Below are 16,000 nucleotides of genomic sequence, written 5' to 3'. Positions count from 1 at the left end.
TGGGCCTAAGCCAGCAGGTCGTTATCTCCCGAGGGGTCCCAGACTGCGAGAGGGCACAGGCCAGACTAAGGGACCCCCCCGCCCCGAGTGCACAAATTTTTGTGCACTGGGCCTCTAGTTATGTATAACAGGATATTTTAAAAATCAAGTTACAAAATTTTTATTAAAATGTTTCTAACATACCATTATATTGGCCGGGCCGCAAGTCTGACATGCTTGCTTTAGATCTTAAAAGTTACTAGTAAAGTTTCTGAGCCAGCTGTTCCCTTTAAAATTAATATCATTAAATGTAATTTTAAAAGTCTCCTTGTAAATTTATTTCTTCCAGAGTTACATTTAAATTCACTAAATTATAAATAGAAGAAACTTTAAAGATCAACTCCTCTAAAATCCCTCAATTTGCACATTTAATCGCTTTACTACTTAAATGAAGGGAAAAAGCATTAAAACTGCCTCACTGATACATCCCAAGATTAATTCATTCACAATTACCCTCTTATTGTGGCCCATTCTTATAGAAAGGTAATTGGTCAAACTCTCATTTAAGTTCTTCACAATCTAATCTTCATCTGAATTCTTACTATTTCCTGAACAGAACTCTCAGCCACTCTGGGTCCCTCACTTCTTACCTCAAGTCCCATGCACATGAGCTCATTCCTCAGGCTCTCAAATGCCTTCACTATCTGCTAAGGTCTCCCCTTCCTCTGAAGGCTCAAGTCCCAGTTTTCCTGCACAATATCCCTGAGATAGCCCCAAACCTGATACCCATGCCACTGCATTTGGCATTTGTCACATTGTTCCTTTTCATTCATTCACTTGTTTCCCAAGCGATTCTGCAAGGTTTTGAGGACAGAGATCTCACATTATGCCCAAGCACTGGGCATACCACCCTAGATGCAGCAGACACAGTGGGGGTGGGAGTGGGGGTGGGGGTGGTTACTGAGCAAAAAAGAAAAAAGAGATAAAAAACTCATGGACAACAGTGTGGTGATTGCAGGGTGGAGAGAGTGGAGGGAGGTGGAAGAGGGTATAGAGGGGATAAGTGGTTGTGGACAGAGACTTGACTTTGGGTGGTGAACACACAATACAGTGTACAGGAAAAAAACCTAAATTAGCATTATGTCCTACAATTAAGGCAATAATTGTTATTGCCCAAATGAATAAATCACCTATTTGAAAAACTGCATTAAAGTTTATTCCAGTAAAGAAAAGGGCTTTAAATAATTTTTAATTCTCTCTCTGAGAATGCTGGATTTAAGAGGATGCCAAATATAATGGTTGCTTAAGGATCCAACTCCCACACACGCCTCTGACCTCATTATTGTCAGTTTATCGCTTCCCTATAATTCTTGATCCAAAGCAGTATCATTCCTCCAAATTAAAATGTAAAAAAATGTTTCTCAGCAGTGCTTGGCAGAAGAGGGAGAGCTGCAAGAGCAGCTTCAGTTCTGGACATTGCCACTTGATGGCACCCTAGTGCAAAACAGGAAAGGAGCAAGCCCACTGAGGTCTACATACCATTAGCTTGTAAAGAAGCCCTGGGGACACATCATTCTCTGGTCCTGCAAACTCCATGTTCTGTGCAGGTTCAACCAGGGCCCGTACTTTGCTTCAAACAAAGAAAGTCCCACAAAGGGACAGCAGGCAAAATAAATTTTCAAGCCAGCACTAAGTCAGTTGATTCTCTACAGTGTGAAGTCCTGTGGCTAAACTAACTATTCTCGTTGTACTCTTCAAAGCACTCTCACTACAAAGAGAAATCACTGCTGTGCTTACCCCCAGCTGCCCTTCACTATGTGCTGTACTTGGAATACTTTCTACCCAGTAGCTACAATGGTTATAATATATACTCAAACCTCATTAAGTAGAAGTCTGTTATAGTAAAGAAAGGTGTGCTGTATTGCTTAGTTGTTTATACAGAGCAAGTGCCAGGAAATACTCTATTTGTAAAAAACCACTATAATTCAAAATTGCCAAGATTTTTTTTATCACATTTCTCTCATACTTCCTAAGTCCACATATAGAGCCTTCTTTTGAAGTCAGTGGGAATTACACTGTGGCAGATTTATAAAATATGGGCATAAGTATGAGTAATTATTACACTGCTTATGTATTCTTAAACCCTAAAATCTAATTTTATGTCATTTCTGTCCAACTTCTGAATTCTCCCTAAAATACATTAAGACGCTAATGCAATCTAAATTTTTCTGACTGAGTCATTTTTTATTTAGCATTTCGGCACATATGTCTTCTACAATCACGTTTTTCAGTATTATATGAGGCAAGGATATCAACACCCTAATTGCCTTACAATTATTTCATGAAAAATATATGAAATATCCTACAAAATAGCAAGAGATCCAGCAGTACGGAATCATCTTTCAAACTTCTACATTCTGGATTAGCCCCAGAAATCTCTGAAAGCCAGGGCTGGGCACCTAGAAACCTGAGGTCTAGTCCCAACTCTCCCACTGACTATCTAGGCCTCAGATTCATCACCTGTGAAATGATGATCACGAAAGTATACTATAGGAGTCAAGGAAAAAGAATTGGCGTCTTCAATCTAATTTAAGCTTATGTTTAGTTTCTCTGCCTTTCTGACACAGAAGCAAATGACCTGCACAATTCCCCTCAGACCACACCCTTGCGGGAGGAAACAACCACATCATAAGAGCAGAGTGCCCTTTATTAAGTCCTAATGGCTCAGAAACAAAGGATGATTTAAATATGGCTAAATCTTCCATCAGTAGAAACAACTGGTCTTTCAAAAATAAGGATGATGCTCTAGCTGGTTTGGCTCCGTGGAAAGAGCATCAGCCTGTGGACTGAAGGGTCCCAGGTTTGATTCTGGTCAAGGGCATGTACCTTGGTTGCAGGCTGGATCCCCAGGCCTGGTTGGGATGTGTGCAAAGGCAACCAATCAATGTGTCTCTCTCACACTGAGATTTCTCTCTCTCCGTCTCTCTCTCTCTCATCAATCTCTCCAAAAATCAGTAGAAAAATATCTTCAGGTGAAGATTTAAAAAAAAGGTCATACTGAAAATGTATCATTTTTCAGACACTTCTTTTTAATCTGAGCAGGGGGTGGAGTGGGGGGGGACGAGTGAAAGATAGCAAAGTATATCATAACTAGAGGCCCAGCGCACGAAGTTCATGTACAGGGGGAGGGAGAGCTCCTCAGCCTGACCTACACCCTCTCACAATCCAGGACCCCTCAGGGGATGTCCGGCAGTCGGACATCCCTCTTGCAATCCAGGACCACTGGCTCCTAACTGCTCGCCTGTCTGCCTGCCTGATCACCCCTAACCACTCGCCTGCCTGCCTGATTGCCCCTAACCGCTTCTGCCTTGGCCTCCGCCACAGTGGCTTCATCCGGAAGGACATCCAGAATGATGTCCAGAAGGTCATTTGGCTATCTGGTCTAATTAGCATATTATGGTTTTATTATTATAGATTTGCCAATTGGATTCCGTGAAGTGAGTTAGAAACCTAATCTGAATAAGTGGAATATAGCTACAAAACAAATCAACCAAACATGACTGAAACAGCCTGGACTTGTGTGTCCTTTTATGCCTCAGTAATTCATGTAGACACATTCCCCAAGTTATAGAAGAGTTCATGTGTGAATTAGTTTGGAACTTTGAACAAATTTTCCCATGAAAACAAAGCTATTTATACATCTTGGCAAGGTGCCCAGGGTAGCAGTTTAAAAAGGTTTAGTTAACCCATAATGGAACAAGAACCTCATGCAAAGTATAACAATGATTCTGTGGGAAATGTATTCAGAATTAACTCAGGGTACTGGGAACACATCTCCCCAAATAGGATAGGCAGTGGGAACTGGTTCCTTCAATCTGGTACAGGATGGATGAAGAGAGAAGAGGGCAGGATCATTTAGGATGCAAATCATTTAGGATGAGAGAGAGAAGTGATGTGGCCAGAGAAGGATTTACCATCAAGCTGATGGGGTTCAGGACAAGCAATCTCAAAATATGGCACCCTAGCATACTGAATAGTTTAAGCTGAAGGTATTGCCCATATATACGTGAGGTATACATGCTAATAAACTTCTATTGGTTTTCCTCTCGTCAATCTTTTATTCCAGGGCTCTCAGCAGAAAACTCAGAAGGGTAGAGTGAAAATGATTTTTCCTCCCCTACTAATCACAATCAGTTAAAAGTTCTGTCTCTTCACTCCTACAGTACGTTATACTTCCCCTCTTCTCAGATGACACTAGACTGGGCTAAAGGAAAATTGATTTAAAAACACATTTGCTTTTGGTTTAATGGGAAATACTGATGTGTTCATTGTAACTTCTGAATAGAGTTGTTATAGGCTATCTTGACAGAAGGATGCGGAAAGGGTTCAGAACAGGCTCCCCAAGATGTGCCATTGTGGTATGTGGATTATTTTGTGCTGAAAACAATCAAGAACCTTCAGGCTTAAGAAAAATTTTTATCTCCCCTTTAAAGGACTTAAATTAGGGATCTTGCCCATAATAAGCATTATTACCAGAAATAACTGTTTATGACCTATCTCTAAGGTAGGGTAAACTTCTAATTACTGAATATCCAAATGACCTTTCTCCCTTCTGAAGCCCCAAGGTGACTTACCTCATCCCTAGCTCAGAATGCCATTTATAGCTCATTTTAACTTTGTCTCTGAACCTCTCATGTATGTGGGATCTTGGACTCTCATGTACATGGGGTTCCCATACATACCCTATCTAATAATAGACAAAGATTCAAATTGACCATACCTTTGCTACGCCTACCATTGGCTAATCAGAACGATATGCAAATTAAGCGCCAACAAAGATGACGGTTAATTTGCATACATACACACAAAGAGGAGCGAAGACTGAAGGTGGCTCTGACCCGAGCAATGAGGGGCTTGAAGGCAGCTCTGGTCGGAGCAGTGAGGGGCTTGAAGGCGGCTCCGGCCAGAGCAGTGAGGGCTTGAAGGTGGCTCCGGCAGGAGCGAAGTCCTGGGTCCCAGGTGCTGGAGGAAAACCAGTGCTGGCAGCCAGGGGAAGGGAAGGCCTATTGCACGAATCTTTTCGTGCAACAGGCCTCTAGTATATATATAATTAAACTTAATTATTTTCTCTTGCTAATCTGTCTCATGTCAATTTGATTAGCAGATCAGCCAAAAGAACCTAGAAGGGTAGAGGAAAGTCTCTTCCTCCCCATAATGGCTTCCAGGAATATTCCTACATCCCACTAATAGTATGTCTACACAAATATATTGCTGGGGGTCCTCTCAGGGCCCAAAGCTTAAACTTCACTGGCTATGTAAGAGAGGGAAAATATCTTTTTTGCCCTACCCTTTGAAGTTCCTGGCTGGGGCCCCGGTAAAAAATGACAACACAATAAGGCACTATGAAATTTTATTATGATATGATTAAGGACCATTGTACCTAGCATTAGACTATGAAAGCAATGAAAAAGGACATGGTCAAACAAGGTTTGAGATGTACAGAACCAGAAGTCAGTCTGTGCAAATTCCTTACAATTAAAAGACATCACAAATCTAAACCTAAGTCAGCCTGCATTTATGGGAAATGCATCGCTGCCAAGGAAACATAAAAGCAATCACAATCCTCCAATTCAGCTTTCACTAGCTTACCCGACCCTAGAAAGCAGGACCCCTGAGCATCACCAATCACTGACCTCCTCACCAATCACTCCGTTTCCATGTTGCCTTTTCTAACTTCTATAAAACATGCTCTTGTCCAAAATCCCTGGGGAAGAGTGCCCCACTGCTTGTGAGGCACTGACTTCCCCCCAATGCATGGAATGCCTTCCCTTGAATAAAGAACATCAAACTGGTTACTAAATTGTATTACTTTTGCTATTTGACACCACTATAGGGAAGACATCAACAACAATTAGTTAATGACGGTTGTTGGTTAAAATGCAAAGGTATGTTAGGCTTATTCACTGCAGGAGAAAACTTTAAATGCCTCACAATCTATAGCTCATATATTAAAGAAATTATAAAGATGTTTTTCCAAATTTGACAATCCTAAACTTTACATGACATGAACATAAAGAGTTGTACAGTGGAATAGAAAGGAGCAGGGTTTGTAAATGATTATCAGATTTTGGCTCAAGGTAAATCAGTTAACTGACATTAGGAATCTATAGGAAGCCAGGGTGATAAGTTAGTCTTGTTTTGCTCAAGTTGAATTTCAGATACAAAGGGGACATGGGTAGAGAAGTTGGGGTTATAAACATAAATCTGCAAGTTACCAAAATATATAGAAGTGGGAGTAGATGAGATAATCCTGGGATACAGGAACAGGAAGAAAGGGGAAGGGTAGGCTTTAAAAATGATAAGAACTGCCCTAACCGATTTGGCTCAGTGGATAGAGCGTCGGCCTGTGGACTGAAAGGTCCCAGGTTCGATTCTGGTCAAGGGCATGTACCCTGGTTGTGGGCACATCCCCTGTGGGGGGTGTGCAGGAGGCAGCTGATTGATGTTTCTCTCTCATTGATGTTTCTAACTCTCTATCCCTCCCTCTCCCTACCTCTCTGTAAAAAAATCAATAAAATATATTTTTTTTAAAAATGATAAGAACTGGTCAAAAAGGTGAGAGGAAAATTATAGATGCCTAATGTCCCTGAAACCATGGGAAAAGTGAATATTAAGGAAGTGGTCAATTGTGCCAGATACTTCAGAGTTCAAATTGTAAGAACTGAAAAGGCCCTAGCTGGTTTGGTTCAGTGGCTAGAGAGTCAGCCTGAGGACTGAAGAGTCCAGAGTTCAATTCCAGTCAAGGGTACATGCCCAAGTTGTGGGCTAGATCCCCAGTAGGGGGCATGCAGGAGGCAGCCAATCAATGATTCTCTCTCATCATTGATGTTTCCATCTCTCCCTTCCTCTCCCTTCCTCTCTGAAATCAGTAATATATATATCTGAAAAGTATCATTGCGTTGGTGACTTAGTCAGCTATGACCCCAAGAGAACAGCTGCAGTTGAATGGCAAGGCTGGAAGCTAACTATGGTGCATTGAAAAGTAAATGACTTCTATACTTCACAAGATAGTTAGCCTGCCACCTAGAAAATGAATCTGCAAAACACAAATTTCCAGGAAAAAGTTATCTACTAATTCATTTAGCTGAGTCCTACAGCTTCTAGAAGAGCAGTCCAGGGGTAGAGGCCAGATTCATTTGCATCACACTGTCCAGGCCAGAGCCTCTACTCTCCCTCTCCTCCTCTTCCAAACCCCACAATTTCTTTCAGCAAGTAAAATGCAAGAATTTCTTTCTCCTCCCATTGCCCCTCTAACTATACAACCTAGTCAAGTGCAAATAAAAACCCAAAGTCCACAGGGGTGGTGCAAATAGAAAGGGGAGAAACAGGTGGGTGGTGGGGTGAATAACAGGCAGGTGAAGGCATCTGAAAAAAGGAAGCTGTTATGATTACCGATATAAGCATATTAGGGAAGAGGGGTAAATCCAGTGTTTTTAAGTTTGAGCCTGTCTAATTCTATAAACAGAATTAATCAGATACCTAATTTAACCTTACTTGACAAAATATGACTGTCATGAAGCCTGATATATCAAAGGAAACAATGAAAAGCATTCCTAAATTCTCTGCACTGAGTTTCAGGTACATAAAATTTAAAAGTGAAACTTATCTTGTGGAGGAGGAATTGTTCAATTTCTAACACTTTCTAATACTTGCATCTAACAGAGTAAAGTACAACTTTCCCAATAAGAGATGAATTTCAAGCGGGCTCTGTAGCGCAATGGATAGCGCATTGGACTTCTAGTGACCAATAAGAGATGAATTTCAGGCAGAGCATGAAATATTCAAGGTGGACCATGACACTACTAATAAATATAATCATCAAATCAGACTGCTTTAAAAAATATCTAGTGTTGCCCAAGCCGGTTTGGCTTAGTGGATAGAACATCGGCCTGTGTATTGAAGGGTCCCAGGTTCGATTCCGGTCATGGACACATGCCTGGGTTGTGGATTCGATTCCCAGAAGGGGACGTGCAAGAGGCAGCCAAGCAATGATTCTCTCATCATTGATGTTTCTATCCCTCTCTCCCTCTCTCTCTCTGAAATCAATAAAAATATATTAAAAAATATATATCTAGTGTTAGCACTTTAAAAAAAAATTGTATTCATTTTAATAGCCCTAAGTTATCTATGTGTTCCTACTGAATAAATCATAAAGAAACTATGATGGGCAGGTAAGAAGGAAATCATTTCACCTGACATTTTCTAGTGATACCAAAGTGTGGGCAAAAATGACATTTTATATGGCATTAATATTAAGTTATCCCCTTGGTTCACTGATGCTCAGTTGTTGCAAAAATTAATTATAAAACTAAAAGGAAAAGGTAAACACCATCAAACTCTTAGAAAGCGTTGTCTTAATTTCAAAATGCTGTTTGTCATTACTCCCAACGTGCTAATGGGTGTTTTTATCATTGCTGGGTTTTGTTTTTTATTTTTTTTAATTAATTTTATTTTTTTTAAATATTTTATTGATTTTTTTACAGAGAAGAAGGGAGAGGGACAGAGAGTTAGAAACATTGATGAGAGAGATCGATCAGCTGCCTCCTGCACGCCCCCCACTGGGGATGTGTCCACAACCAAGGTACATGCCCTTGACCGGAATCGAACCTGGGACCCTTCAGTCCGCAGGCCGACGCTTTATCCACTGAGCCAAAACAGTTCGGTGTGGGTTTTGTTTTTTAATTAACTGGTTAGAAAAACAGACTTTACACACAATACAATATACAGATACTGTATTACAGAATTGTACCCCTGAAACCTATATAATTTTATTAACCAATGTCACCCTAATAAATTCAATAAAAAATAATAATGAAAATAAAAACAGACTTTAAGTCCTTAATAACAAACACTGACCTGTTTTGTGCAAACTAAAGAGTGTCTTAATGCCGATAGCTAACAGAAAAAGAATTATTGCTTAGAGAAGTCCCTTTGGACTCTGGAACCTCTGGGTTTATGTATAGTAAAATCCCACTCTGGCAGTAATTTCTTCATGTAGAAGTTTTTTCACAGTATTTAAGGTACTTAATTAACTCTCTCATGTGTTTCTCACAAATAAGAAGTTGGAGAGGTAGGCTATTATTACCACCCATGTGTAGTAATTTCCATAAACTAAAATTTCTTAGAGCACCAGGGCCAAGCTCTCACTGCCATTTGGAATAGAGGCATCCTAGGTCACCATGCACGCGGGAATGTGGCAGAAGTCTATGATGTGAGCTAGTGAGGCTCTTCACAACCGATACACTCTGGTTTGGTTAACATGTGATTAAATCAGTGAACAGACCCAACTCAATATACTTATAATCACCTTATAGGGGATAAAACTTTCCACTTCTCACAGCTCTCCTAACAACCTACACTGTCCTACATTCAGTACCTTGGAGGAAAGTGCAAAGAGACCATAGATAGAATGCATGTGGTTGCCTGATTAGTTAGCAGCAGAATGTACAATAGAACCCAGGGCTCTACTTCCCCAGTTCCAAACCATTACTGTTCAGATAAAAGATAACACAGTATCTAAGAATTACCAAGAAACCCAACAATAAAATCTATGTATCTGAGAAGAGAGAACTAGATCTGTTTCTAAATTGTTTTCTTCAGGGTACTAAATAAAAGTATGCCTGGAGAGCCCCAAACTAGCAAAAAGAATGACAGATCTTTAACCACATAGTCATGTGGGCATAGAAAGTATAATGCTTTTAAGGAAAAACAAAACAATAAAGCATCAGTGTTAATGCAGAGCCTACAATAATAATAAAGGTCTAAAAATCTTGAATAAGATTTTTGCAAGGTTATTAACCATGACAAGTCATTAGAAAAATCCATGTGGTCAAACTAATTTAATTTAAACGAAGTGTTGAGCCAAAATGGCAACTTCAAGAAAGATAAGCCTCAAAGCTTAAAAAATAAACATGGTTGACCTTTAGAATAAATATTTGCTTTGAATTCTACGATAAAGGGTAGCACCTCATTAGATGAATAGCCTTCACACTGCTCTCAGGAATACAGCTTTCATGAAATCCAATGCTATGTAACTCAACACATTAAATGTAAAGTGCAATGTTTCACAACACCACGAGTATGAAATGGCACAGACTTCAGTTATTTATCTGCACAATCCTTGGCAATCAAAAACTAAGTTATTGTAATTTATTAAAATTTGACCTATAGCTCTCTCCCTCATCACAACCACTAAATGGTTCTTAGTACCTAGTTTTCATCAGTTTTCCCTATGATATCAACTTTCTAAGATACAAAGAATATAATTTCATTGCTAATAACAGTAGCCACTATTTATTGAGTGCCTCCCATGTGTCACAGCCTGTGCCACTAGTTTTAGTTGTATTATCTCATTAAAAACAAACTCACAGAGGAGAAGTAACCAAGTGGGTCACCCAGTTAGAAAGCAGCAGAATCTGAATTTGAACTCAAGTTCATCAAAGATATTTCTACTCACTATTGTTGCTAACTTAAACAAGCATTACTTTCAAGGCCTTGAAGCACCAGAACTAACCTAAAGGATACCAAGCCTTGAGCTAAGAGAACTCAAGATTATTCAGCAGAGTTTTGCATTCTCTTTCAATCTGCTTTTCATAGACGTACACAAGTATGAGAGAGCAACTCCTAGTAGAGGTAGGAAAAAAATACCTGCACCTTTCTTTAGAAATTACATAAAGTGATTCTTAACCCTTTTAGGAATCAGGTAAAAGCTACAGATCTTCTTCCCAGAGTGTCACATAAAATTTTGCATTATTTTGGAAGGTTCAGAGTCCTAAAGCCCATCTATACATTTCAATTTTAAAATTTGCATTTCATTGAACTAAGAATCAATAGAATAAAGTTAAGAAAGTGCAAAATGACACAAATAGAGTTCTTTGGAAATTGTTTTAAATGTCAGCACAACTCTGCTCATATAAGTGATCCTAGTTTTAATGCTTCTGATAATCTATGGCAAAAACCTTACAAAAGGAAAGGGAGAAAGTTTAGATGCCACCATTGATACTTACCGTTTTCCTGTGCAATTTTTTTCATTCAGGCCGCCAACCTTGTTTATGGCAGACCAGGCTGTGAGAGCCACATATGGCAAAGAGGCAGCTTGAGTATGAGTCAGTGATTTGGGCTTGTGAGAGACCTAGATTTGAAGATAACAGTAACAAATAAACAATGACTTACAAACCTATGAATGCAATTAAATACATTTACCTGCACAGGAATCCAACCATTCTCATAGATAAGTCTATAATATTCTGCCAGGTTCAGTATTTATTACATACCCTACTTTAAGATTATCCCTAAGGAATATTCTCCAAATGACTCAACCTGCCCTCCTGGGGTCAGAGCCTCAGTAATGTTTTATAGGCTACATTATCAGATATAGTTGCTTAATTCATAAAAAGGCCACATTCAATAATCCCACTAGTCCTGACTAACACAGAAATAAATCCAAATAAACCTTGAGCCCTTAAACACATTGTAATTTGCTTTTTGTAGATCAGTTGTTTCCTTTACTCTCATTCACTGGAAGGTAATCTTTCCAGACTTTTTCTAATCTTAGTAATATCCCTTCTTCCCTCCATATCCTTCCTTCTGTAGCCAAGTTCCGCAATGTTAACCCCTTTCTCTATTCAAATTGTCAGACTTCCTGACTGTATTTGATTAGACTCCTGTTTTTAAGGTTACTTGAAACAATTTGATACTTCCATGCTTCTGTTTATAATTAACCAGTACACTCCATTTGGTATATTTGGTTTCCACTACTTACACTGGGTAAAACCAAGAAACACAGCACTCCAAGTCCCAGCTCCACAAGACAAAGATACCACTTTGGCAGGCAGTGTTATTAAATGACATCAAATACTTTTCTAATCTTTCAAAAATTCCTATTCTCTATCTTAGCTCTTTTAAACCTACCCATTAAACATGAACCTGATCTGAAAAAAACCCCACAATTATTTCAGAGATATTTGTCAGTCTTATACTTTCTAATGGCATTTCAGCACAGAATTGGTGCATTACCTCATTCCCACTGACTACAACAAACTCTGAGAGTGCGCCTTGTTTCCAGGGAGGAACTGCGGCCCAGACCTGAAACACACACACAACTTCCTCAGAAACAAATCTTTTTTAACCAAAGCTAAGCAGGAGGGTAATCCCCAATACATACTCCACCCAATGAAAAAAGCACAAGTCAGCAATACAACAACCAAAAGTTATTTTTACATGATATAAATAAATGTATTATTTAGTATGCTTCTGCACTTATCAAGTCAAGTCACACTGGAAGCAGATGCTGCTGTATTTACTGACTACATACTTTAAAATACCACCAAGAGCACAGTCTCTGGGGCATGAATCCTGGCTCTACCACTTACCAGCTGTGGAACTTCTGTGTAGCTGTATAGCTTGGTTTCCCCATCTGTAAAGAGGGCCTAACTGTACTTACAACATACAGATTAAAGAATTATTTTATGAAAAGCAACAAGATCAGTGTTAGCTATAATTATGAACTCACTTTAATTTCTTGGTGTAAAAATTCAGTGACAAGTGACAGGTGATTATACCAAACTTCAGCTATTTTAAAACTATCTAGCCTATGAGGTAGAAATTGTCACTTAAAGATTCTTTCAATAAAAAGAAAAACGGTCCCAATCACACATAAAGTCCTGCAATCTTTAAGCACTAGATTTAGAACACTTGAGCGCAGTGAAGCTATTCTGCCAGAATCAAGAATAACAGAGATAAGAACATAAGGGTTCCAGACAAAGCTAAGTATATTTGTGGGAACGAAGAGGAAAGGTCGCTGATATGGAATATACTTCCAAAAGCAGAATGAAATTTGCATATTTAGAAAGGGAATAGCAGTATTCTATAACTCACCTCATCTCCAGGCTTGAAGTACCTCACATCAAGTCCACATTCCATCACCACACCAGAGACATCCCGACCCAGAGTCAGGGGGAATTCTTCTCCTTTGATTTTAATATGTAAAGGGTCACGTTTCATATTTAAAGCTGCAGCTCCATAACCACCTATAAAATACAGTTTTATCTGTTTCTTCCAAAAGAACGCAATGATTTAAAAACTACTACAGGGTATAGGCCAGGTACAATTCTAGATACTCTGGATGTAGATTATAAATTAATAAAATTTGTTTGTTTGTTTTTTTGCCACCACACAAGAAATCATAAAAACAATGAGTGCCAAAGGGAGGTGGGACGCAGAAATGGATAAAGGGGGGATAAATGGTGATGGAAGGAGACTTGACTTGGGGTGGTGAACACAATACAATATACAGATGATGTTTTACAGAACTGAACACCTGAAACCTATGTAATTTTATTAACCAATGTCACCCCAATAAATTCAATAAAAAAGAAACAAAACGAAACAATGAGTGCTGTTCCTTTCAAAGAAAAGTACTTGGAAGGTTATAATCACTTGTTAAACCAAAGCTACCATTGCTCAAAATGTTTAAAATTCAATTTTGAAACTGCCTTCAGTACTTTCAGTATTTTCTCTTATAGTTTTAGTTTGTTCTTTGAAGACAGTTTCTTTAATGTATTCATTCATAAGCTTTTTAAACAACAAAGTTGTTTGGAGCCCAGTCTGGTGAAGAAGAGAAACCCTAAAGCTGTTTGAAGTTGCCGAAACTGGTTTGGCTCAGTGGATAGAGCATCGGCTTGCGGACTGAAAGGTCCCAGGTTCGATTCCAGTCAAGGGCATGTACCTGGGTTGCGGGCACATCCCCACTGGGAGATGTGCAGGAGGCAGCTGATCGATGTTTCTAACTCTCTATCTCTCTCCCTTCCTCTCTCTGTAAAAAAATCAATAAAATATATTTTTTAAAAAAAAAGCTGTTTGAAGTTAATAAACCAATAAATAAGGCATAGTTATATTTGACACTGACATTGGTCTATAAGTAATGGCCCCCACCTCCCAAAAAGTGTTTGCAGAACATCTATGGATTAAGCCCATCGATTGACTCTCCAGTGAAAAAGAACCACTCATCTGCACCTGGTCTAATACGTTAAATCAAGTTAATTGCTTTATTATACATATCCATTTATTTTTAAGAACATTTATCAGCTAAGTAGAGCTGAAAACATTCTGATCATATTTTTTGGTTCAATAAGTTGGCTACTCTACCTACAATAATCCGAATATATAAAATGGGCTAGCTGGCATGGCTCAGAGGTTGAGCATCAACCTATGAACCAGGAGGTCATGGTTCAATTCCTGGTTAGGGCACTTCTGGGTTACGGGTTCGATCCCTAATAGGGGATGTTCAGGAGACAGCCTATTAAATTATATATATGTATATATATACATATATATACATATATATGTAGATATAGATATTGCCAAGACACAAAAGTATCTGTAATTGTCTCTCTACTTGACATTTTTTTGAGAACATGTCATCAGGTTCTCTAAGATAAACACTCTGCTTACCTTTCTAGTGTCATGTACCACAATTTAAATTCCAGAATCACTAAACCAGTCTATAAGTCTCCTTTCCCCCAACCCACTCTCAGAGGTAGTACATTAGGTGACCTTGATAGGAGCAGTTGCTGTGGCGTGAAGATACAGAGAATGGGAAGTAGGAGACAGTGGAGAGATGCAACTGAGATGGAGAGAGGATTTTTCAATGTGTTTCTCCCCCCACCCCCACCCCCCTTTTAACATGGGAGAAGTAGCAGTCTGTATGCTAATGGGAATGACCCAGAAGAAAAGACTGAAGATGAGAGAATTGCTGAAACTCACATAAGCAAAAGCCAGATCATTATTATGCATGTAAAGAGATCTTAAGAACACAAAAATTGAGAGTTGCTATTCTACTCTATCACACAACTCCTAGAAACAAAGAGGAAGGAATTAAAGAAGTCAAAGTTTCAACTTCTTTCATATTTCTCTCTAAATTTCACAAAATGATTCACTCTAAATTAATCTTAATTTTGTTATTAGATATATACATATATGAAAGAAACTTAATTCATCATGCATAGTTCACATACATGATGGGGCAAAAGTAGGTTTAAGTTGTTTGTATAGAAAATAACACAATAATTAATAAGTAATACAAGAATAAACTGTATTTCACATACAACTGTAAACCTACTTTGGCCCCACCCTGCACAATTGTTATTGAGGCAATCTGATGAGTAGAACTGTAGGTCTACATATAAGCCTTGAAAACACAGACACGTGATAAAATTATACTCATATAGAAGCTTGTTTAGAACACTTAGGTTAACTGACCAATCAATCATCCCAGATGGGTTTTTTTTACTTTTTCAGAACACATGAGTAAGTTCCTATAAGCAATATTTTTGTCACTACTCTCCAAAGTTATTCACAAATAGCAATCAATTTTTTCAGCACTATAATTACATGGTATATATTTAAGGAATCATAGTGCTCTTCAATCTTTGTCAGTATATCCCAGAAGAAATTAAGAAACAGTAACATTGTTCCCACTTAGGATAACAGAAAAGTGTATTTTAACTGCTGAGGCCAAATGCATCAGCAGAAAGGAGGAAAGCACTGCGTCCATATCCTGGCAAGGATGGAATTTCTGAAGAAATAAGAAAGCTGTGAACGGTGAGAGAGCAAAGAAGTATTACAAAAATGCAAATTCTGAACTGATGTGAAAACATACAACCGTACCTCTGAAACCTGTGATAGCACTTCAGAATATCACAAAATCCCCAGGAGAGGATACCAGACACAACTCTCGAATCCCAATTTACATTTTAAGGAAGCCTGGAAGCAATTCAAACTTACATTTTGCAAAAGATTAAAGTACACTATGGGCATTGCAATTTCAAACATCTTGGAACTATCTGCTGACATACTGTCAAGAACCTAAACAATTCCTTTGTGTTAGCCAAACAAGTATACTAAAACAACGATTAATCTTTTAAAATTACTGATCCCTGATGAAGTTCTCTTAAGAAAAACA

The 16,000-nt window shown here is 38.7% G+C and overlaps 1 protein-coding gene across 2 annotated transcripts in view; it reads right to left on the bottom strand.

Annotated features, from left to right (window-relative positions):
• Positions 1-16,000, bottom strand: part of RTN4IP1 (reticulon 4 interacting protein 1) — a 53,250-nt gene that overhangs the window by 36,604 nt on the left and 646 nt on the right. For both annotated transcript variants that reach the window (XM_015572732.1, XM_015572731.1), the window contains exons 2-4: positions 12,916-13,067; positions 12,055-12,123; positions 11,046-11,170 (exon numbers count right to left, since the gene is read on the bottom strand). In XM_015572732.1, the coding sequence (XP_015428218.1) occupies positions 11,046-11,170; positions 12,055-12,123; positions 12,916-13,067 (346 nt within the window). The remainder of the gene's footprint in view (positions 1-11,045; positions 11,171-12,054; positions 12,124-12,915; positions 13,068-16,000) is intronic.

The sequence above is a fragment of the Myotis davidii genome, unplaced genomic scaffold, assembly GCF_000327345.1.
Source record: "Myotis davidii unplaced genomic scaffold, ASM32734v1 scaffold68, whole genome shotgun sequence".
NCBI classification, from domain to species: Eukaryota; Metazoa; Chordata; class Mammalia; order Chiroptera; family Vespertilionidae; genus Myotis; species Myotis davidii.
The sequence above is the reverse complement of the archived record's forward strand: the minus strand, read 5'-3'. Positions and strand labels throughout refer to the sequence as shown.